General features: G+C 30.1%; 1 protein-coding gene across 1 annotated transcript in view; it reads right to left on the bottom strand.

Moving 5' to 3' along the window:
- The window catches only part of LOC142350960 (uncharacterized), a 31,216-nt gene extending 5,702 nt beyond the window's left edge, over nucleotides 1–25,514 (bottom strand). The window contains exons 1-2 of the mRNA XM_075402987.1: nucleotides 25,398–25,514; nucleotides 1,172–1,325 (exon numbers count right to left, since the gene is read on the bottom strand). Of these exons, the coding sequence (XP_075259102.1) occupies nucleotides 1,172–1,325; nucleotides 25,398–25,429 (186 nt within the window). The 5' untranslated portion in view covers nucleotides 25,430–25,514. The remainder of the gene's footprint in view (nucleotides 1–1,171; nucleotides 1,326–25,397) is intronic.
- Between the last annotated feature and the right edge of the window lie 770 nt (nucleotides 25,515–26,284).

Below are 26,284 nucleotides of genomic sequence, written 5' to 3'. Positions count from 1 at the left end.
TCTGGGATGGTCTGATCAGAGGCTATTTTCGTCTGGCACGGTCTGATCAGAGGTCACTTCCAGATGACACTTCAACCTGGGAAAGCTTTTACTCATCTTGTGTTTCTGTTAATTACTCAAAAAGGTATTGTTCATCAAAAGGTGTTGATGTTAAAACTCTGCGGCGTAAGTGAAAGAGCAGTAGCGGAGAAATATAGTAGGCGGGAAATCTTTGTACTTGTTAGTTCTTATAAAAAGCACCGGTGATCAAATGCGCGGCCGATAACACTACGACATTCTGTATACAACCTAGGCAAAAATGAACTCGGTTATTTGAAAAAATATATTTATCTGACAAAAACGATTTATTTGAGCTGTTTTTCATCAAGCGGACTGCAGACTTGTTCCTATTGTACTAAAGGGGCATCTTTTTAAGAACTTTTCTAGTCAATGTGAGGTTCTTGGTGTTAATAAGGTTTTGCTTAGTGTGTGCATCGGGAATTGCCTCTGATCAGACCATCAACATCCGGAATTGACCTCTGATCATACTTAAGTACGCTCGAACCGAATCCCAGACCCTGCAATTTTGGTCTGGGAACACACCGTGTGCGTTGGACTTGGTCTGAGCAGAGGTCACCTCCGGAGCTTAATCCTAGAACTTAATCAATTTGCGTCGGAGATACAAACAGAAGCGAGAACTAATGAGATCCTTAGTCGTAACATCTGCTCATAGGCCAGTGTCGGGAGTAACGGTGTGATCAGATATCACAGTGCGACACTGTTTAATCAAAAGTACAAGTCTGGGGTGTACTGTCTAATCACTAACCAAATTCTGAACTATGTCTGCTTATAGGCGAAAATCCGGAAGACCTAGCCAGAATTCCAACTCTGGAAAAAATAAGCTTATATAAAGTCAAAGTGTGGAATCATAGTTTGATCATGGAGCGAAGTCTTGCGTTTAGCCCAATCATGATGACCCCGCTGAGCGATGGCAAAGGAGTTAAAACTTGGAAAGTTATTCAATCAGAGGGCAAAGTCTGAACCTCAGTGGGCGAATGAAATGGCTTCAGAGTTTCAGTTGGGTTTCATTATACACTTATTATATTGGAAATATTTTTTTCTTAACTTGAGATTATTTATAGAACCGCAACATTTCCTTGATTTCCGCCATACTATATCGAAAAATACGAACCATAATTTCAGATGCGATTTGATCAGTATCATCAATTCCGGTACCAACAGCAAACAGATCGTAATCTGACAATGATCCCGTTGTATTTTGCAAACAAACACGAAGACATGCTTTTGAAGTACTCATTGGGACCTGATCGTATAGGATCAGTACTAACATGGATTTGTTCATTTTCTTTCCAGTAAGTTTCTTTAGATTTTGTTTAGTTCTTGCTTCAGCAAGACTACAGTATTTTTCTTTCATTGGGTGATGAAAAAACCTCTTTGCGAAATACATCATAACAATAGTTTTTCGAAAGTGATTTTTTGACCATATTTGTTGACGACCTATAGGATGGACAGAAATGATAAAATAATTCAATGAAGAAAAAGAAAAAAATGACCCTGATCACTACTTGTCACCTAGTGACACAAAATGCAGAGATGAGAAATTATCAATCAAGGCTAGGGCTCAAGAAAAGATGGTTGTAAGTTAAGCGATTGTAAATCAGGCTTGAGCGATTAAAATCGGGAGCAGGAAAATCAAGACTTGCGCTACGTAAAACAATTTTGTGGGGAAAGATTTGAAAATGAATTCAAACTGACGCCCAACCCGGTTTGGGTTCCCATAGCTTTTCATCGACAGATCAGCGTAATTTCAAAGTCGCAACCCAGTGATTTATCACCGTAATTTTAAGGAAAAATATTCCCTTGATGAATTATGGTTAGATCATATGTACATGAAAGCCACGATTGTAAAATTATAATTTCTAAATTGCATCGAAAATGAACAATTTTTTTTGTAATTAATCAACGGGATTTGCGGTTACCAGTTCATTAGGTTGAAATTTATTTCAGTTCCACAAATTTGTTGCCATTTTCCTGTGCAAAAGTTGACAAAGCAAAAAAATATAACAATAGATTTTAATAAAAATGTCTTATGTGAACAGTACAAAACAGTACTGAGGTGAAGGATTTGCTTCACAAACAGCCATACAATTTATTGTTAAATCGAGGAACTCTTTTAATTATCTTCAAATTATAATGTTCATGGAATGTCCTAGTTCAATTCCAATGGCTAAAATACAAAAAAAATGTAATTGAGTGAAAAAATCTCAGATATAAATTTTTTTTGCAAATATTGAGATATAATTTTTTTTTGCATATTTTGAAAATGTGTTTAAAACATGAGCCTATAATTAATTCTTACTGTGTTTTAACTTAAGATTGTGTACTAATAAGATTAATTCTTTTAACAAGCCAGGTTTCTTAACTTAAAACGTGTTTATTTTTACACACGATCTTGAATCAAAATTATTATCAGAAGTAAAAAAAAAAGAAAAGTTAACAAAACAAACACAGTATAAACATTCAGAGTTACAGTTCAGTCTTCCAGAAAAATGTTAAAACAAAATGCGCGATAAGGCGGAAAATCAAAAAATAATAGACGCTTTGCAGTAACGAGCAGGAAAAGCTATATATACCAGGTTTTTTGAGAAACTGTAACTGCTGTAAAATTTTACAAAAAAATTTTGCTCATTTTAAAAATATATAGAGATACATCAGAAGCTCCCTTTTTGAACTTTCGTTCTCAAAGGAGTTGACGAAATGGCATAGCTATAGCTCAGGAAGTTCATTACGACGCAGAGGTATAACCCAAAAATTCCGATTTAGTAAAATTGGCTCGAAAATTAGATACATACAATGAACGAAATAAGGAGACATCCTTTGTATCTTACTTTTCGCAAAAGGGGTTCCGCGAAAAAAAGATCATTTGGTGCAAAAAGTAGGTAACAATTCTTGTAGCACATTTCCGCTCAATTTAGATATCTATTATTCGCGCGCATTTTTAGCATGCAATAAGCACTTTTATAAAGATTTAATAGAAGCTTTCAAAGCTTTAAAGTGCTTTAAATACATGCAACCACAAAAACTGTTTTTTTTTCTGAAAAATCCCTCGTACATCAAATGTTTTGTATATCAATGTGGGACTGCCCGATTTTAATAAGTAGTAATAAATAGTACTAATAAAAATAAATAAGTAGTAATAAAGTACTATAGGTAGTAATAATACAATGTGCAATGATATGCAAAATGTAAAGACTTTTGATTTAGAGACTCTTGGTCGCTATTTTTTTGTCAATTTTGAAAAGGTGACAATTGGATGGCTTTTACAAGTTTACAACGCAAAATATCGAGTACATCAATCAGAATCTTTTGTTTGATTAGTAAGGGCTAAAGACTCAAACATCTTTCCTCTTACTCTATAACTTCGATGAAATATAGTAGCGAAGAGATTTCTATCAAATCTGATATAAATTTATAAGTGTACATGATCACATCAAGTTGTAGGTCAGGTTCCCTGAACGCGAAATGCGGCAAAAGCAAGTCCTTGTTTTACCAGCAACCAGTCTTTATAGCAATTAGATCTTACTTTATTTTTTCACAAAGATATAATTATTCGTTTGATATTGCAAAGTATAGAAAAATGAGTTCCTGGTAAGTTGATTTGATCTGGCAGCAATGTTTGTGAGCAAAGGAAAGTCTCCTGTTTCATATGACATTGTTCCATAAATGCCTGATAATTGCGCCAAGTATTGCATCATTTCCTTCAATCTTTTTAAAAGGGACTTTTTCAGATCAACCACCAATCATCTCGAAACAGCATTTGCGAAAACCTCAAATTAATAGAATTGATTAGTTTCTGCATTTATTTCAACAACATGATCTGGAAACAAAAAGCCATCATTTTGAGTTCTCATAATTGCGTGATTACAGAGAAACACCCTTGCCAAATTGATACGGACCATTCGGTTCATTGTTTTCCACAAAATGAATCCAAAACAAGTAAAACTGGTTCAAAATGTGACGTAGGATCACGATAGATTTGTTTAGAAATTTCGATCAATTATTGACACCAAACTCCACAAGATGGCAAGTTTGGCCCTTTTGCGGAGTTTGGTAGTAGTGGATAAAACAAGGAAACCAACCACCAGCAAAATTTGTCCCTTTCTCCAAACGCTAATCGCGCATGTCGAATCGGGCCAAATTTTACCGCTTGTTGGTTTCCTTGTTTTATCCACTACTACATATTCACTCTAAGTTTAACATTAAATTATGAAATGGCTTAATTCACCACTTTTTTCACTTTTTTATGTTAAATCTTTCAGCATATTCCTCGAATCTATCTTTGGTATGTGTATGCATATCTATATCTATGTAAATAAATACATAATCTACACTTAAAATTTTTAAATCTAAATCCACTGATGTGTTGATTTTCATTACACACAATACAAGTTATATATAGACTAGGATCATTATATTGTATATTCATATGATTAATATAATCTCTATTCTTAAAGTAATCCCTACAGATATAACATTCAAATAAACTATCTAAACATTTATAACAACATTTTCTCCGCGATTTATCTTTACAACCACCACATTTGACTGATGTAGACATTTTCAATTTGTATGTTTCCAAAAAATATATTTTTTGTCTATAAAAATAAAGATGTCTCAAGAAGAAAACGTAAATTTTTGTTCTATTTTTGATTTGGCCTTTGAAACAAGGAAACAATTTGTCAAACATAGTTTAGGTGATGAAAACTTAAACAAGGCGAAAAAGGAGTATGAGGATGAAGTGGAAGACGAAACTAAGGAGAAGGTGTATGACGTGGAAGAAGATGATTACATCCTCAAACCTAAAACTATTACTAAAGATAATACTAAAGATATTATTAAAACTAAAACTGAAACTGAAGCTAAAAATAATATGTACACCAGAATTAAATTTGAATGTGAAGAAACCCAAAACAACATCTACTCTAAAATTAGATTGGCGAAGCCATTTCACGGATATGAATGTAAAGAATGTCATGAAGAACTTAGGAAAAAAAATAGCTCTAACTACTCACTCATGTAGTCACAATCGCATGTATTTAGAAAACACAGAAGACTTTGATATAAACTCCAGTCAGAACATGAGAGAATTTTATATTACTGATAAAGGTGGGAATTACATTGAAGACATAGACGAAGCAACTAATTACTTTATAGAAGAAATTAAAAACTGTTACCAATATCGAAAAGTTAAGAGTTTTTAATGTAAGATCACAGTGGAGTGTGAGTGTAAAAAGAAAACCAAAGAAGAAGTTAAAACTACTAAAATGTTTTTCAATACTGACTATATTATTAATAATGCAATATATGAAAATGGAGACTTCACACAATGGTTAAACTTTGAAAATGAAATATATGAGGGTTATGGCTCTGACTTTGAGTTTCTCGGATTAAGAAGTTTTCAGATAAATATTGAACCAACTAAAGCATCTATTGGTAGTTATAAAGATTTACCTCCCGATCTCAAAATCTCTAAATCAATATTGAATATACCTAGTTATATATACAACTGCTTGCATCTGACTATTGCTGCTTGGCTATATCCTGCCATCCACCACGCAACTCGTGAAATTAAATACCAGAATAAACTAATTGAACCAAGACATCAACATGAAGATGACTTCGGATATACATTAAGAATACAGAAATTGTACAATATTAATCTTTGGATATACACACCATTTGGTGGGGGTAATGTAGAATTGTTTAAACCAGTGGATGATTTTGATAAAGATAGAAAAGATGTCAGAATATTGGTTTGGGGAGATGGTACTACAAAACACTGTGCTCTAATTAAAAACATAGAAACCTTGTTAGATTGACCAAATAAAAATAACATTAAATATTATTATTGTGATAGATGTACATATTGGTTCGATTCAGAAATTAAGTACGACAATAATGAAAGTAACAACTCTTTCAAACCCGAGGTTGTTTGTCCTAAATGTACTACTTTTATAAATGAACACAAACGTCAGAATATAAAAAAATATTATAACTGCTGATATAGAATGTTGCATTGTTAAAGTCGCAACTAATGACTGTAAATATGTAATAGCTGAACACATACCAATAAGTGTGAGTTACATCTGGCAGTAAAATTTAATATACTATTTCGGTCTTGAATGTATCAAAAGATTTGCTAGTGAACTATTAGAAATAGAAGCTGAGAATAACTTCAAGCGCAACAAAGAAATGATATTCAATCAAGAAGATAAATTATATCATGAAACTAATAACGTTTGTCATATCTGCAGTAAAACATGTATTAATAAAGTAAGAGATCTTTGTCATGAAGTTGGTAAATATAGAGGACCAGCATGTAAAATGTGTAATCTGAGGTATAAACAGCAAAATTTCATTCCTGTAATATTCCTTAATGGCTCTGGCTATGACTTCAACCTACTATACAGTGAACTCTTTAAACAGAATAATGATAAAAGAAAAGTAGATAACTTAACACTAGCCGATGGTAAGTCTAAGATGTTTAGCATTGGTTGTCTTAAATTCTTAGATAGTTAAAACTTCTTAGCTATGCCTCTAGATCAAATGGCAAAGATATACGTTTGTAAAACTAAAACATTATATCCATATGAAAACTTTGGTTTGTCTACCTACCAAGAGGATATAGGTAATCTAAATATAGAAGACTTCAAATGCTCACTACATAATAAATTACCAACACAAGAAGAAGTAGATAACTTTAATAATGAAAACAGTCATAAAACCGGTAGAGATCTAACTATAGAGTACTTACAGAAAAATGTCGAAATATTAGACTATTGCATGAACGAATATGTTAAATTAAGCATGAAATAATTCAAGCCCAATCCACTACATTACGTTAGTCTACCAGTTTACAGTTTTGATTGTTGGTTAATGTCAAGTGGTGTTACATTAGATACATTACAAGATAAACAAATGTTAGATGATTTTGTTGGAGCAAAGAGATGTGGTATATGTGGAATAATGGGTGATAGATATATTAATCGGTGTAACCGCTTCGCGGATAGCAGTGATGGTAAGTCCATATGGTACATATACGCAAACAACCTATGTGGTTATGCAAGGATGCAAAAACTACCTTTTAAGGACTTTTACTACTCCTACTACTCTTGATACAATATTGAATACTCCAGATGATAGTGATCATGGTTATTTTATAGTTTGTGATATTGACTATACTAATAGTTGTAAAGAGAGAACAGAACAGTTAGCACTAATGCCTAATAAGAGAAAGATAAATGATAAGGAATTAGGATATCGAGAAAGAGATGGAGGCAAAGCAAGATCAGAGAATTAAATCTTAGATCAAAACAACAAAACAGAATATATGGTTGATTATAAGATGTTCAAGTTCTATGATAAGATGGGAGTAAAAGTAACCAAAATACATAGAGTAATTAAATTTAAACAAGATTATATATGTAGAGATTATATACAAAACAATACAAATAAAAGAGCAACAGCTAAAACTGAAGCAGAAAGAGATGTAAGGAAATTAATGAACAACTCACTATATGGAAGAATGTGCATGAATCCCCTACACTTTCTTCAAAGTAAGTTCTTACATGATGAAGAAAAGATAATGCAAAAGTATAAATAAACCAACATTTAAGAATATAACTAGATTTAGAGATTATAGCCAAATCGAATATATAAAGAAAAAAAATAGAATATGATTCTCCGGTATATGTAGGTTTCACTATATTAGAATTAAGTAAATTACACATGTATGATGTATTCTATAATAATCGACAACCATCTCTCAAAGATCTACAACTCCATTATATGGATACTGATAGTTTTGTATTAAGCTTTAGCGAGGGTAATGTTGACAATGAACATATGGATATGTCCAATCTAGAACAACCAATCAAAACTAATAATCAAGTTCCAGGTAAATTCAAACATGAATTAGATACTAAAGATATAGAAGAGTTTATAACCTTGTCGCCAAAAACATATAGCTTTAAAGATTACCCAAATAAAAATAAAGAGAAAGGAATAAAGAATTGTAACAATGCTAAACATGAGGAGTTTTTTAATGCACTAATGTATAACACAGAGAGAAGTGTAGGTGAATGTAGAGTAAAAAATGTTGTTGATAACATGACAACAACAAAAACAAGTAAGATTAGTCTAAGCACATTTGATGATAAAAGATTTTATGTAAAAAACATTAAAAGCTATCCTCATGATGAGAATCCATATCTATTCAAAAGAGATCTAGTAAATAAGATTTGGAGAACATCTTTAGATTTAAACAAAAGCCAACTAGTTAATAATATTCTAGAACTAACTATTAATGATGATAGAAAAATAATCGAAGCTGCTATTAGACTATATAATGATCTATGAACATGAAGATAAAAATAATTAGTAGTTTGTATATTATATATCATTATCCCTCCCTCATAGTAGATATTGCTTTTATATTAAAAATAATAATATTTTTTAGTATATAAAAAATGGCTAAGCTAGATAAACTTATAAAATTAAACAAACTAGAAAAACAAAACAGGAGAAATAGATTAGAAGACAAATTAAAACAACAAGAATATTATGGTGAAATAAAAGAGCTATTTGATCCAGTAACTAAAACATTAAATGTAATTAATGAAGCAATGCAAGCTCTTCAAAACCAAACATTAGCTGCACTCGAAGACAATACTAATACTTTAAAGAGTGTGGAGCGCCAAAGTAGCTTTCTTTTATCACCCTCATCTATTTCACGTGTAAAATTAAAAGATGATAGAGGTAAAGCAATTATGTAGGCAATGATATGATTGATATTTTGTTAGAAATGGGTAAATAAACAAAAAAACAATGCGAATTAATATCAGTTGGTCCATCAAACAAATTTAAAATAAATGGTGTAGATGAATCTCTAGTCCCTGATGGTATAAAAATGAAAGGTAAAGTATATGATTTCTCTAAGGGCTTTGTTATATTTATTACTTATAAAGATGTAACCGAAAGAGATACAAAAGGTGATGAAAACGAAATAAAACAATTTCAAAGGGATATCGGTTATAAACAAAGAGAAGATACCAAAAATAATAGATCAAAACTTTTAAGAAGAATGTTTGCTATTATCGGTGAAACCACTTCTCATGTTATATCAATACCAACCTCCAGTGAAGATGAAATATATCCTCGTGATACTAGTGATTATGAACAAGGGATAGTAGAAAAAGACGAAGAAGAAGGAGAGGAAGAAACTGATTACGAGACTGATAAACAAATAGAAGCTAGTGGTCTTACTAAGACTGACCCCAACAACTTAATAGAAAGATTAGAATTATTAATACTAGAAACAAGAGCTGGTCATGATGGATTATATGATGAAATGTTAGATATATCTAAGCAACTTTTATCTATGAATATTATTAATCGAGAACATTTAGATAATTTTATTTTCAACTATGGTAAATAAATAATGATTGAAAAACAAAAACAACAACTATTAGCTAAAGAAGTATTCAGTCCTCAAAAAACAAAGTTTAGAAGAGAAAGAATAATACCATTATATAAAAATGAAACATGGTCAGCTGACTTGATAGACAAATCATCTCTAAGTAAATACAATAAAAATTATGAGTTTATATTAACTGTTATAGATATATTCACAAAATATGCATGGGCTATTCCATTAAAGAATAAATCTGTTTTATCAATAACTAATGGTTTTAAAATAGTATTAGGTGAACATCCACAGGGTGGCTCTGAAAGTCGAAAACCAGAAAATTTATGGGTAGATAGAGGTAGTGAGTTATACAATAAAACATTTAAGTCTTTACTTAAAGATTATGAATTAAAACTATTTTCTACTTATAGTGATTTAAAGGCTGTGTTTATAGAGAGGTTTAATAGAACATTATTACACATAATTAATAAACCAATGTTCATCAATGGTGATGGTAATTGGGTAAGTATATTAAATGATGCAGTCATAACATATAACAATAACTTTAATTCAACAATTAATATGACACCAGTTGATGCTTCTAATAATCTTGATAAAGTTAGATACTATGTTAAGTCTATCAAAGCAACATTAAAATTTCAAGTTGGTGATTACGTTAGAAATGCAGATAAACGTAATATATTCTCTAAGGGATACACTTCTAATTGGAATAGAGAACTATTTAAAGTTAATGAAGTTTTGAGCACACAACCACCAAAATATAAAATACAAGGTATTAATGGTGAGATAATAAGAGGTAAATATTACGAACAGGATATATTAAAATCCGAGTATGATTTTGAATCTAATATCTATGTCCAATCTAGAACAACCAATCAAAACTAATAATCAAGTTCCAGGTAAATTCAAACATGAATTAGATACTAAAGATATAGAAGAGTTTATAACCTTGTCGCCAAAAACATATAGCTTTAAAGATTACCCAAATAAAAATAAAGAGAAAGGAATAAAGAATTGTAACAATGCTAAACATGAGGAGTTTTTCAATGCACTAATGTATAACACAGAGAGAAGTGTGGGTGAATGTAGAGTAAAAAATGTTGTTGATAACATGACAACAACAAAAACAAGTAAGATTAGTCTAAGCACATTTGATGATAAAAGATTTTATGTAAAAAACATTAAAAGCTATCCTCATGATGAGAATCCATATCTATTCAAAAGAGATCTAGTAAATAAGATTTGGAGAACATCTTTAGATTTAAACAAAAGCCAACTAGTTAATAATATTCTAGAACTAACTATTAATGATGATAGAAAAATAATCGAAGCTGCTATTAGACTATATAATGATCTATGAACATGAAGATAAAAATAATTAGTAGTTTGTATATTATATATCATTATCCCTCCCTCATAGTAGATATTGCTTTTATATTAAAAATAATAATATTTTTTAGTATATAAAAAATGGCTAAGCTAGATAAACTTATAAAATTAAACAAACTAGAAAAACAAAACAGGAGAAATAGATTAGAAGACAAATTAAAACAACAAGAATATTATGGTGAAATAAAAGAGCTATTTGATCCAGTAACTAAAACAGTAAATGTAATTAATGAAGCAATGCAAGCTCCTCAAAACCAAACATTAGCTGCACTCGAAGACAATACTAATACTTTAAAAAGTGTGGAGCGCCAAAGTAGCTTTCTTTTATCACCCTCATCTATTTCACGTGTAAAATTAAAAGATGATAGAGGTAAAGCAATTATGTAGGCAATGATATGATTGATATTTTGTTAGAAATGGGTAAATAAACAAATAAACAATGCGAATTAATATCAGTTGGTCCATCAAACAAATTTAAAATAAATGGTGTAGATGAATCTCTAGTCCCTGATGGTATAAAAATGAAAGGTAAAGTATATGATTTCTCTAAGGGCTTTGTTATATTTATTACTTATAAAGATGTAACCAAAAGAGATACAAAAGGTGATGAAAACGAAATAAAACAATTTCAAAGGGATATCGGTTATAAACAAAGAGAAGATACCAAAAATAATAGATCAAAACTTTTAAGAAGAATGTTTGCTATTATCGGTGAAACCACTTCTCATGTTTATATCAATACCAACCTCCAGTGAAGATGAAATATATCCTCGTGATACTAGTGATTATGAACAAGGGATAGTAGAAAAAGACGAAGAAGAAGGAGAGGAAGAAACTGATTACGAGACTGATAAACAAATAGAAGCTAGTGGTCTTACTAAGACTGACCCCAACAACTTAATAGAAAGATTAGAATTATTAATACTAGAAACAAGAGCTGGTCATGATGGATTATATGATGAAATGTTAGATATATCTAAGCAACTTTATCTATGAATATTATTAATCGAGAACATTTAGATAATTTTGTTTTCAACTATGGTAAATAAATAATGATTGAAAAACAAAAACAACAACTATTAGCTAAAGAAGTATTCAGTCCTCAAAAAACAAAGTTTAGAAGAGAAAGAATAATACCATTATATAAAAATGAAACATGGTCAGCTGACTTGATAGACAAATCATCTCTAAGTAAATACAATAAAAATTATGAGTTTATATTAACTGTTATAGATATATTCACAAAATATGCATGGGCTATTCCATTAAAGAATAAATCTGTTTTATCAATAACTAATGGTTTTAAAATAGTATTAGGTGAACATCCACAGGGTGGCTCTGAAAGTCGAAAACCAGAAAATTTATGGGTAGATAGAGGTAGTGAGTTATACAATAAAACATTTAAGTCTTTACTTAAAGATTATGAATTAAAACTATTTTCTACTTATAGTGATTTAAAGGCTGTGTTTATAGAGAGGTTTAATAGAACATTATTACACATAATTAATAAACCAATGTTCATCAATGGTGATGGTAATTGGGTAAGTATATTAAATGATGCAGTCATAACATATAACAATAACTTTAATTCAACAATTAATATGACACCAGTTGATGCTTCTAATAATCTTGATAAAGTTAGATACTATGTTAAGTCTATCAAAGCAACATTAAAATTTCAAGTTGGTGATTACGTTAGAAATGCAGATAAACGTAATATATTCTCTAAGGGATACACTTCTAATTGGAATAGAGAACTATTTAAAGTTAATGAAGTTTTGAGCACACAACCACCAAAATATAAAATACAAGGTATTAATGGTGAGATAATAAGAGGTAAATATTACGAACAGGATATATTAAAATCCGAGTTTGATTTTGAATCTAATAACAAAGTTTTAGAATCATTAATTATAGACCTCCGGTCATCTGCGAAGCCGGTTCCCTGATAAGCCAGCAAGCTGGATTCAAATCTTTCTGTAAACAAATGCAAAGATGACAAGAAATAGAATTAACCAAGCGGGAGATCAATGGCGAAGCATCGGCGACGCCGTTTCACGGATGATCGGTGGTCCATCGGGGAACAACTTAACACTAAGTAAGGCTCGTGGTTTATTCCAGAAGATAATGATATTATTAAAATGAAGGATACCTATAAAATTACAAAAGTGCACCCTCCCATAGATGAAAAATATATTGTTAATAAACAGTCTTGTGACAATAACTTATTATCTTCTAATAAAAAAAATAGATACTTTAAGTAAAACCATAACTGAGCTAAGAAAAGGTGAATTTGATAAAGTCACAACTCAAACATTACAACTAAATGAAACACAAGTTAATGATGAACTAATTAATGAGTTTATTGAATCAGCAAATGAAGTCACAAATACTGTTAAGTTTTGTAATAAAGTTGCTGCTGATACTATCTCTAAATATAATCAATTAAAACTAGAGATTGATAATAATAAGTGTAATCAGAATATCAGCAACATACAACTAGATGAAATGTGTACTACTGGGCTAAAATAATTTAAAGAAGTTAATAAAAAGACTAGTTCTTTTATAGATGGAGCCCTTTTAAAGAATAAAAAGAGAATAGTACAATATATAATTGCTATACTTTTACGAAGTACGTTAGTTGATAATAACGAGCAAGACAGACTTAATGCATTATGGTTTTAAACAAGAAGATATAATGAAAGAAATAGAAAGAATTTTTGCTAAGGATAATAAGCAAAGCTATGACGGAGTCCATGACTAACCCAGCAGCACCGAGTGAGAGATTACTATATCCAGATATATCTTCAGTATCAGAACAATTAATAAATGAAAAGATTCAAGCCAATAATAAAATTTAATAATATAATTAACATTATAAAAGATATTAGAAATTATTATGAAATGGAAACTAATAACTATAATAAGAAATTAAGTAGATATAAAAATTATATTAACGTAGCTGAGATAACAGAAATACAATTATCATCAATTGCAACAACGGCAACAACAACATCAGTTGCATTAACAGGTAAAGGATTACCTTATTCTATACCAACAGCTTTTGCTACAGCAACTGTTTGTGGTTCATTATCAAAAACAATTAATACTAAAATAAGAAATAAAATTATAAAGTATTCACAAATAAATATTTTAAGTAAACATTTAAGCGACAAGTTTAATAAACTATATACTAAATCAATGAAAGATAATAAAATAGATAATGAATATATTGAATTAGTCAAACTATATGAAGAATATAGAAAGAACAAGAAAAGTAAATTGAGTATTTTTTTAAACTGAAGTCATTAGTGTTTAGATATAATAACATATTTAGTAATAATAATATTAGTAATAATATTTACTATTAGATAGTAGATATAGTAATAGTTATATTTATACCTAAGTATAACCCTCTTCCTTTTTGTATTACCTTTATACCTTCACCAATATTTGCAAATTTAATTAAATCAGTTGTGGCTGATAAAACAGCTCTAGGGTTTCTAGATGCAGCTGCACTTCCTATTTTACTTGCTATTTCTAATGCTCTTACTGGATTATTAGCAACTTTTTTTCCAAAGTTAACTGTGGCTTTATCAACACTTTTAAAGAAATCTTTCAATCCCTCTGCTTCTGTTGTTGCATCACTGACAGTCATTGACTTGTTTCTCCTACACTTAACACAATTACCCTTTAACATCTTTGTACCTTTTGAAGTAATAAAACCTCTTATGTTATTAGTACCACTATAATGTCTACCTTCAACAAAATATGAATTAATTTTAAATTTCTGTAAAAGACTCATTTCTATATATAAAAAATAATGGAAGTTAAAAAAGTATAATCCTCTTGTTGTTAAACCCAAGCCTAAGCAATTATCTAAGACTAAACTCGATGCTAGAGGTTTAATTCTAGAGAATATAAAGAAAAGGATACTATTTATGCAAAAGGTTTCGTTAAGACAAGTAGGAAATAGTTTGATTGATTATCAGGGAACCTGCTTCAGAGATAACATTGAATAGACTACTGACTATCAGGAGCTGCTTCGCAGATAACATTGACTATGACCTTATCTATAACAATAACTATAATTAAGATATAATGTCAACCATCTTATTTCCATCACTATTAACACTAATAACCTTTCTAGTTAATACTAATGCATGACATATAACATCGATCGGCAACTGCAGCACTAAATTTCAAATTAAGTTGTATTGGTTGTGGACCTATATGATCACTTTGATATCTAGTATCGAATACATATATTCTATAATTACTATTGAATGTTCTCTGATTTATATATGGTTTAATATTATGAGGCAATCCAATTTAATCTTTATTAATATTAACAATCTCTTTAAAAGCCTCATTATAATTATTGGTACCATAATTAATATTTATTCTATCCTCAGGATAAAACTGGCTTCCAATCTTACAATAACATTCAGTAACATTCATTATATGAAATGTACTTGCATCATGAGTTTGTTCATTAACATTATTATTTTCATGACCAACTATTATTATATTGTGGTCTTTCCATAATACTTTTCATACCTAGATCAAACAAAAAGTTAGTAGCATTGGGTACATTCTTATAAAATGTCTTTCTTTCATAATAATTAAAGTCTACATTGTTCCTTTCACTTAAACCCTTTTGTACAATAATGCTATTATCATTAATAGGATCAATACTAGGCACACACCATGATATATCTCTAATATCTACAATACCATCATTACCAAGCACATCAGCACCAGCACCAACTCTAAATAGAGCTCTATCATTATTAATTCTTTTTAATATTAGTTTAAATCCTAAACCATATATAATCTTTTCTAAATCATTTACAAAACCAAATAGATCACTCATCTTAATGATCATGACCACATGACGTCGTTCTGCAGCAATATGGTCATCTTTAAGTTGACTATCTCTGCTGCCTTGATTTCTAACAAAACCACTCTCATATTCATCATCAGTACTTGTTAATAACTTATACATCAATAGATAAGAATGACAATGATCTATATATTCAATAGTCCTACCACCACTAGTTTCAAGCTTAACTGAACTAAATAATGCAACCATAATTAACTAATCCGATATTAGCATTATTAGCAAATACACCACCAGCATCATCTGATACAACAAACTCTATCTCTAGATACGAATTACGCAAATTTAAATGATTCTCCTCTCTATTGAGAATGATATTAATATCAATATTAACCGTATTCATTGTTGCTAGATTTTTAGGTTTATATTTTGCAATCCTACTTCTGTGTATATCCTTATTATACCCATAAGCTGTATCCAAATTAAAATCCATTTTTATCATCCAAAAATTAAACTTTAATTATAACTCTGATTATATCTTTAACTATGACAATGGGGCTTCGCAGATGTTTCACCATAACCAAAGCTAAGATTATAAATTTAATCTAATATTTGAATATAATAAAATGACCGACAGTTTAATCACGGGAAATACAACTTCATTAATCTTATATGAGCTACGAAAGATAAATGAAACTCTAAGTAAAACTAAGGAAGAGCATACACTTAACTTTAAAAGCATTAACACAACAGAAAAGTTCAACTTTAGTGAACCTATACTTAACTCATCAAAATTAGGTTTAATTATATTATCTGTTTATAATTCGGTGTTTAATGTAAATAGAAGGAACAATCAATTCATATATTATAGCAAGGGTGAAACATGGTCAGATACCCGTATTTTAGCTATTATACCAGGGGCATATGAATTATTTGAAATAGCAGAATTAATAAAAAGAAGAAACTAATGGTAATGTTATAATAGAACCTGATAAGAATACAATGAAAAGTTTAATGGAAGTAAAACAAGGTGCAATTAACTTTGACATAGAAAATTCAATAGCCCCAATACTGGGCTTTAGAAAAATAGTATATGAACAATGTAAATATCTCAGGAAAATGTTGATATTATGGGTTTTAGTACTATTAACTTTCATTGTAATGTAATATCTGGTGTTAAAGATAATGGGAATAACACAGACATACTCTATACTTTCACTCTAACAGAAGCACCAGGTTACTTGAATAATATTATACCAAATAATATTTTGTATCAAAATGTAACTAAAGATAGAATAGAATATATTGAATTTCATAATAAAGATGAGCATGGAAGACCTATAGACTTTAATGGCGATTATTAAGTTTTAATTTACATCTAACCTAGTTAGCTGGTCGAAAACCCATCTGACGTAGTCAGCAACTTCGTTGATCTAGTCTAAATATAAAGTTAAACTTAAACTAAACTACAAAACTCACCGATCCCAATTAATTCTCAGTTTAAAATTAATATATTTATTTTTAGTTATATCAATGATAATGTAATTATAAGGCTCTTTCCATACCTTATTACATATATTGGCAAAATCATTATAACTAAGTTCAACATTATTAAAGAAACCTTGATATATAGATATAAGGACTTTACCTCTTTGTTCAAATAAAAAAAAATAGATTACAAATCCCTCTAACACTCTGTCTATCTATTGTGAATAGATTTTGATTAAGATATATCATATTACAATTATTATGTCTACCCCTACAAAAGTATTCATCAATAACTGGTTCTTTGGCTCTAACATCATCAAATATCATTAGTTTCTTTAAGTCTTTGGTAGTTGATCAGGAGAGGGTAAATATTTTATATCTTTGACAAACTCAACGTCTACTTTTTTAATTATTCTCTTTACACCTTCATATTGATCACCAGTAGGACCAATGACGTATAGCTTATCAAAGTATATTCTAGCCAGAATTAATTTTTTAAATAAGAATGTCTTACCACATTCACTAGGAACAGATATTATACATCAAAAGTTCTCTGGGAGGGTAGCTTCGGTAATTATATTATCATCACTTAGCCATGATTGTAGAGCTTCATTTATATTAACAGAGATATTGTTACTGAGATCAAAGTTGTAACTACGTGGATCGGTGAAACCGCTTCGCGGATCAACGAAGTTGTTAGGTTTACCCCTTTGATGTTTTTCATCAAATATATATAAAAAATTATCGTCTGCGAAGCAGGTTCCCTGATTAACATAATCATTATCATTATTATTATCATTATCATTATCATTATCATTATCATTATCATTATCATTATCATTATCATTATTATTATCATTATCATTATCATTATCATTATCATTATCATTATCATTATCATTATCATTATCATTATCATTATCATTATCATTATCATTATCATTATCATTATCATTATCATTATCATTATCTTTATCATTACAACCTAAACAAAAACACTCATTACATATTCCCGGATATTTACATTGATTAACTTGAATATTTAAAGCATTGTTAATTCTAAATCCTCTATCAATAAGATAGATCATATATAAACAATAAGCCCCACAATAAGATTCATCATATTGATGTATTCTCTCATTAGAGCCTAGATCAATATATTCTTCTAAGAATAATGGAGGAGTTTCAACACCAAAACTATCAAAGTAATACAGAGGACCCCCTTCTCTACTTCTAACTAAAACCCAATGTGTACCTTCAGTTGGAAGTAAATTTAAAATGATGTTGGAGTTGTTGTCATTGATATTATCTGGAGTCTGATCTCTCATTACTATTTCAATTGGTGTTAGACTTACTTCTTTACCTATCTCTTTTATTCTGATATCACTCATAGCATTATTATCAATATTACATTTATTATTGAATTCCTCAAAAGTTAGGATAAGCATTTTTAATGGTTATAAAAAAGGAGACAGGTAGCGCAGTTATAATTTTTATTATCATAATTGGATTTTGTTTTTTAATATAAGTTTCAATACCGAGTAAATATACAAAACTAGAGGACAGCTTTGGTGGATTTATGAATAGGCGTCTAGTTAGATTTGAATATGAAAAATCACCATTACATACTATTGTTTATGGTGGAACTGGAACAGGTAAAGCATATTTTATTAGACAATATTTAAAATTATACTTTGACCAAAACCAAAACCAAGATCAAGCTAAAAATAAAGTCATAGTATGTAAAGATGATAGAGATTGGATGGATCCTGAGACTGGTGAGTTTTATATTGGATTTAATACATGTGATATAAATATGATCACATCAAAAAATAAGTCTAAATTTAAAGATAGTGTAATTGTTTTTGATGATATGGGTGATAAGTTAAATAAGGATATAGCTTATTATTTCACAGAAGGAAGACATTATAGTATTCAAATGATTGTAACGTGTCATAAACCAGCTCAAATAATTAATACAGCAAGAATGAGTTGTGATACTATTTATTTAACAACTTATAATGGAGCTGATCTATTTAAAAATTTTAATGAAACATATAAATGTGAACATAACTTCAATAAATTAATTAGTGAGATTAATAGTAACTATTATAATTGTACAGATGGAATGTCAGATGAACTTCGTTATGGTATAAATAAATATAATAGGAAATAGAATATTTATATTATTATTGATAAGAATAGGACTATGATATATGACTCTGGAGTTGGTTTCCTTGATTTTAAAGCTCTTAGTTTAAAAGATGAATTAGACAGAGAAGATAAAAATAAATTTATAGTATATATGAAACCACTCATGGTAAATGCTGCAGAAAGAAATGTTATTAATCGTGATAATTATCACTTCTATTTAATAAACTTCTTGCATCAAAAGGTATCAAAATACAGAATGATGTTTAACAAAAAAAAGTTAAAGCAAATGTTGTTAGGATAGTATCAGCTATTTCTGGAATTATAGGTACGTGTTTTATGATATATAATTTCATGAGTCCTGATACAACAATAAAAACTGTTGGATATGTAGCAACTACTGCGAGTAGTGTATTAAATAGAACAAATACATTAATTAATGGATTTCACAATGGGAAACCAAATGGATTTGTAGAAGAAGAGCAGAGAGAACAGTTTTTCAAAAAACTGCAAGAGAAAAACATAAATGATGGATTTTTAAATAAAAAGGGGCAAAAATTTTTACGCAAACTATATGATAATAGTGAAGAATTTAAAGATCAAATTATAGATTTTGTTAAAGATAAAATGGAATTAGACCTTGAAGTGATTTTAGATAGAAGATATAAAACTAATACACTCAATATGTTAGGAAAGGAATATTTAGCTAAGTGTATCCTGTCTAAAGATAATACTCAAGATGTAATTGAAATCCTGGCTAAATAAGTTCGTATGATTGAAAATTGACCAATTATAAATGGTTTTGAAATGTTTAGAGTGTATACACAAATGTGGACTCCCTTTTAATTTAGCTTTTCATTATTCAATATATCATGAAGACAAAATTAGTAAATGTGAATGTGGTGATAAAACATTATGTGGTATTTGTATCAAGGAACTTGCTTCACCGATGAAAACTGATTGTTCTTTTAAAGATGAATCTAGTATTAACTGTAGCTCTAGTATTAACTCTAGCATAAGCTCTAGCTCTAACTCTAAAACCAAAGTCTTAACTAGAAATTGTTATAAATGTAATTCTGTAAAACCACTAACTGATTTTGATGAGAGTGAGTATATGTGTAGAAATTGTACTTCAGCTAAAGTTAATTGTCTATATTGTCCTTCTGTTGTGAGATATGATGGGATAAGAGCTCATGTAAAGAAACAATATCCAGATGTAGAATTAACTAGAGGATTTAGTAGAAATTTAAATTCTCGAAGAGATATTACCCAAATTGGAGAAAGTTGTTCGTGTAAATATTATGATTTTGTATCCTTTCTTATTAATAATGGAATAAATATAGAAAAAGTAAAAGAGAATATAAATTTATTGAAGAGTACAGATAATTTTAAATAAAAAAATAAAATTTTATTAAAAAATTTAGATAATTGTAAACGCTATTTAGAAAAGAGGGAAATCACTCTTTAAGCGCGATAAATAGTGATTTTGAACTGGGGCATACTCCGATAGGGTCGATTTCGCTCTTAAAGAGTGATTCGCTCTTAAAAGAGGGATTTCCCTCCTATTTTGAAATTTTATAAACTTTTTGTATTTGGAAAAAAAATAATTTTTTAGAATAAAAAAAATATGTAAAATTAGCTTTCTTTCATATTTAGCAACCACTAATAGTACATGAATTCAGACTATAACTCAAAAGTAAATTCGTTAGACTATAATTCAAATATGCTGCAAATTATGCATAAAAAATTAACTGAAAGAAATTTGTGAGAAATGCTTAAAATAGCTTTAGTATTTCTCCACGAATCTGGTGAATATTCAAAGGAGGATATTTGAGTTTACCATTCCGGCATTTCTGTCAATGACCATAACGCTGGAGTCGTAGAATTTATATTTGAAGACTTATTTGGTAGAGAAGATAATATTCATTACTAAATTTTGTTGCAATCTGAAATATAAATCTCATTATCTCGAAAAGTATTCGTCCGATTTAGTTCCTCCCTCTTGCATGTCTTATAATATAGGCCTGTGGTAGTCACTGCCAAGTTTGCTCAATTTTGAACCGACAGTTTTGGAGCTATTTACATTTGAAAAATTCATTACTACGTATTAATATTGGTTATAGAATTAAAAAGGTAGCCCCACTCCACCTCTTTGGCGTACAGACCTAATTTTCATACAAAGTGTGTATCCAATTAATAGTTATCCATTCACAAAGTTTGAAATAGATACCTTTCTTAGTTCTCGATTTAATGCTAAAAATCCATATGTTTATGGCCAAGTTTTGCTATTCAGTTCGTATGCCTTAAGTATGCTATGTTATTGTTAAAAAATAGCTCTTTTGTGTAGTCAAACGAAAGCCATGGTGAATAGCCAAAAGTGCCATAGAGAAAAAAGGTCCACTCATGGAGAATTATTCTAGAAGATTCTTTTTCTAGAATATTCTGACATGAGTTTTAACTTAAAATTAGTTATCCTTTCCCAAGTAATTACCTGTTTGAAAGTAAAATAATAATTAAATCCTTCTATTAAATTGAATTCTTTGTATAATCTATTAAAAATTAAATAAAAATTTTAATAAATACTCACCTTACTAGCTAATTTTTAAGGGCATCTTATATTCGAGATTTTCACTCGAATATAATTTTCATTTGGTTTCACCGTTTGGTTTCATTCTGTTAGTGGTGGTGGCTTTCTTTGTCAATGGTGGCGGCCATTTTAGCATGACATGCACTTTTCATTTTCATCATTTGATGAACTGATTATAGACTGAGCAAAGTGTGCACGTATTGTGCTCGTAGTGGCGACTATCTTTCTTTAAAGATTTTTATTAAGAGTTCAGTCAGCCTAATAGTTAAAATTAAAAGTGTTCAAGCATTCTGTAGTTGCACCCTACCCCACAGTTGCTATTAAGAAACGTCGAGCAATACTGCCGTAGCGTGGTAAAGGCGAGTCAACTTTTAACAAGACCTCTCAAGACTCGGCTAAAAAAAGTAACCAGGTACATAGAATCACTCAATTAAACATCATAGATCAATCGTCTCCTGGTTAAAGTCAAACTTTCAAAGAAACTTGTTTCTTATTATCCAATTCTAAGCAATTTTGAGTTATTTTCAGTCCATCCGATTCCATTGAAAAAAAAACTTTGTGAAATGATTAACCTGATTTATTTCATTACAATTTGGTATATAAGATATGAAATTAGGTTTAAAACTAGCTTTAAGAACTTTTGGATATTATCGTATGAAATACATAAAATAAACTAGCTATGTACATTTTTGTACACAAAATTGTGCGCGTAGTATGTATTTATGTATTTATAGTGGTGAATATGTAGTAGTGGATAAAACAACGAAACCAGTTAGCAGTAAAATTTGGCCCGATTCGACATGCGCGATTAGCGTTTGAAGAAAGGGACAAATTTTGCTGGTGGTTGGTTTCCTTGTTTTATCCACTACTTTGGTGAAAAAAATTATCCATTGGGGTCCGAATTTTATAAATTCGATATTCCCCAGCTTGTTGTATTCGATTTCCACAGGCAACGTTAATCAGAATCTGCAAATAAACAAGTAATTATCGTTTGATTAAGTAGCTACTAATCCGAATTCAAGGAAGCTTTGAAAACAACAAAGTGAGGTATATTTGAACTTTAGAGTGGAATATTATATAAACTACATTGTGAGGCAAAGTGTTATACATTGTTTGATATAAAATGAATTATCAGAGAAGTTAAGTGAATTGTCTCAGGCGATTAGTGATTATTATTTTTTTTGAAAACATCTCTGTATGAAAAGTGATCGCTAAATATTTACTATTTCTCACTCAGCTCTCGCAAAGTTCGGGAAGTGGTATGGTAAAACATATTGAAATATGACAAAAAACAATGTAATTTGTTTCATGAAAAATATTTCCCGCGGCAATTTCTTAAAAACAGTCATTCCGAAAATCAGTTAAAAGATTTGGTCAGAAATTACAACTAGATTTGAAGATGAATAGGTGTCGCTAGAGCAAAATCAACGCCAAATAGATAAGTTTAAATTACCAAAAATATTCTCAGATAATTAATTGTGAAATTTTGAACAGCTTTTTTCGCTCCAATTATTACTAAAAAGTCTTCACAATTTTTGCATAAAACCGGGTACGACTCCATACCAAGAGATCAAACAGGCTAGTATAGCCGGAAATGAAAGAGGAAGATATTCAAACCACCAGATTTCTTTTGAAATTTGTTTAGCGTTTTTGTGTAATCCTCATATAAATTTCAGTAAAACTCTTAGGAATTTAGGTTTGGAGACTTCAGAGCTAACCTTTTGGAAGACACATGCCCAAACACCAGGGTTGATAACATGAATTCGGAGTATACTGTAGGTACAAGACACAATTTTCTACAAGATAGTTAATCTCTACCAAAAAAAACAGCAATTTGATAATTGAGCGCTATGTTTAATTGCAAGACCGGTGTCCTTCATATTGCCTGTATAATTGACGAAATCGTTCTTTCACTTCAGCATAATATTGAGACCCTAAAGATCACAAACGGGGGTACCGCTATCCAATTTTTAACTATTGCGATGTGCCTATTCGCTATTCACTTGTCAGTCTAAATGCAAGTCTTAGTCACGACGCGCACACGTCTTAATGCAAGTTTTAGTCACAACGTGCACGTCTAAATGCAAGTGTTAGTCAGGACGTACACGTCTAAACAGAAGTCTTGGTCAATACTTCACAATTCCAGATAACGTTGAAAAAAAAAACCGTGAAAGGCAGCCAGGAAACCGTCAAAAACAGCTGGAAAAATTGAAAAAGACCAAAAAACGTGAAATATTATTGGATCAATACTGGTTCTGTCATTAGGTCATTGCGGTTTTCCCCCCTTTTCACAATTTTTCCCTCAGTTTATTGTTCAACTTTTCCGGAGTCTGAAAAATCAAGTAATTGTCGGCTACCATTTGGCTTAAAACGGCTGAAAAACGGCATAAAACGGCTCAAAAACTCCAGAAAACCAATTAATATATCTTATGCTGACCGCCGGGGTACCAGTTGGTAGTTTTGAATGGCTTTGGGGTGTTTTCAAAGCAACTCGTGAAATTACCTAAAAATTAATCCCGAAATTGCGGGACGTTACAAAATTTTTCGAATAAGAATTTTTTATTGAAGAGTTGGTTTTGACTCTGGAATCAATTTATAAGTGTAATCCAAGTCTTAACAATGGTTTGTTAGACTTGTAAGACTTATACTTAGACTTGCTCAGTACCGGAAAACGAAAAAAGACTTTCAATTAGACTTGTCAAGTACTGATAGCAATTTGAAGATCGGTCCCGGGGAATCATTTAGCGTGGTTCAGTTTTTCGTCTCCTGGTTCCGACTTCTGTCCTGTTTAAAGTAGGCTATTTCTTTCCGGTTGTTTTTGAAACTTTTGCAAATTAAAATTTGTCGCAAATCGTAAATTGCTCCTAAAAAGGATAGACGCGTTTAAAAACGTTATTGAGTACAGAGATTAAAGTTGAGTTTCCAGTATCTAAATTTCTTTCTTGCTTCTGAAATGCATATTTGAAAGTTACCAAGACAACTTTTTAGGAAAAAAATATATAATTTGATAGCTTTTTATGTAACCCAATGATCCGTAATTTTCGTTTAGCATAGGTTTCCTACAATGTTGTTTGATATTGTAGAAAAGCAATTTGTATCAAGCGATTTTTATCAGGTCTGTTAAAATAATGATCCGATCTTCAATAGACAAATACGTTCTAATCAGATCACACGAGGAAATTTGATCTCTTGAGTTCTCGCAAGAGAAAATTTCAAAAACTTATGCCCTACCTATATTATCTCCACTATCAGATATGATTCAATTAAAATTCAGTCATTACTAGGAGCGCGCTACCAATTAGGGCTGACCAATTGGTACCTTTAAACCCCTTAATTACACTCTTTCTGTGGAATATGGCGACAAACAGACAATTATCATGCGGGTTTTCTTATGGTTAGTTTTTTCTCGAGAAATTGAAAACTGTTTGATGATAGAAAATGAACATTTCCCTGCAATATCGTGACCAGCACTTATATTCGACATATTAAATTGAGGATGAACAAAAATTGATGCTACTCTGTATTTAGGTCCCTGACCTCCAGCGGCTGTGACGTCACCTAAAAATATTGATCGTGTGATTGCAATGAAAAAGGTATTTTGTGTGTTTTGATTTTCTATTCTTATGTCCTGGTGCCTCAATTAAACGCTCAACTATTGTTATATTATTGATATGTAATAACAGATTCTGTAAACCTCCAAAAAGCTACATATGTGAGCGTATAAATGCGAATATCAATTTAATAGAAATTATTGTTAAATTTGAGCGTGATCTTATATAATTAAGCGTTTTTCAAGTTTAATCTTTCATAACGCCACCAGGATTTATTGTAAAATACGATCATTAAATCTATCTATCTATCTATCTATCTATCTATCTATCTATCTATCTATCTATCTATCTATCTATCTATCCATCTATCTATCTATCTATCTATCTATCTATCTATCTATCTATCTATCTATCTATCTATCTATCTATCTATCTATCTATCTATCTATCTATCTATCTATCTATATCTATCTATCTATCTATCTATCTATCTATCTATCTATCTATCTATCTATCTATCTATCTATCTATCTATCTATCTATCTATCTATCTATCTATCTATCTATCTATCTATCTATCTATCTATCTATCTATCTATCTATCTATCTATCTATCTATCTATCTATCTATCTATCTATCTATCTATCTATCTATCTATCTATCTATCTATCTATCTATCTATCTATCTATCTATCTATCTATCTATCTATCTATCTATCTATCTATCTATCTATCTATCTATCTATCTATCTATCTATCTATCTATCTATCTATCTATCTATCTATC

This window comes from Convolutriloba macropyga, chromosome 12, assembly GCF_964194025.1.
Source record: "Convolutriloba macropyga chromosome 12, txConMacr16.3, whole genome shotgun sequence".
In the NCBI taxonomy this organism is placed as follows: Eukaryota; Metazoa; Xenacoelomorpha; order Acoela; family Convolutidae; genus Convolutriloba; species Convolutriloba macropyga.
This window is presented reverse-complemented; position numbering and strand designations above follow the sequence as displayed.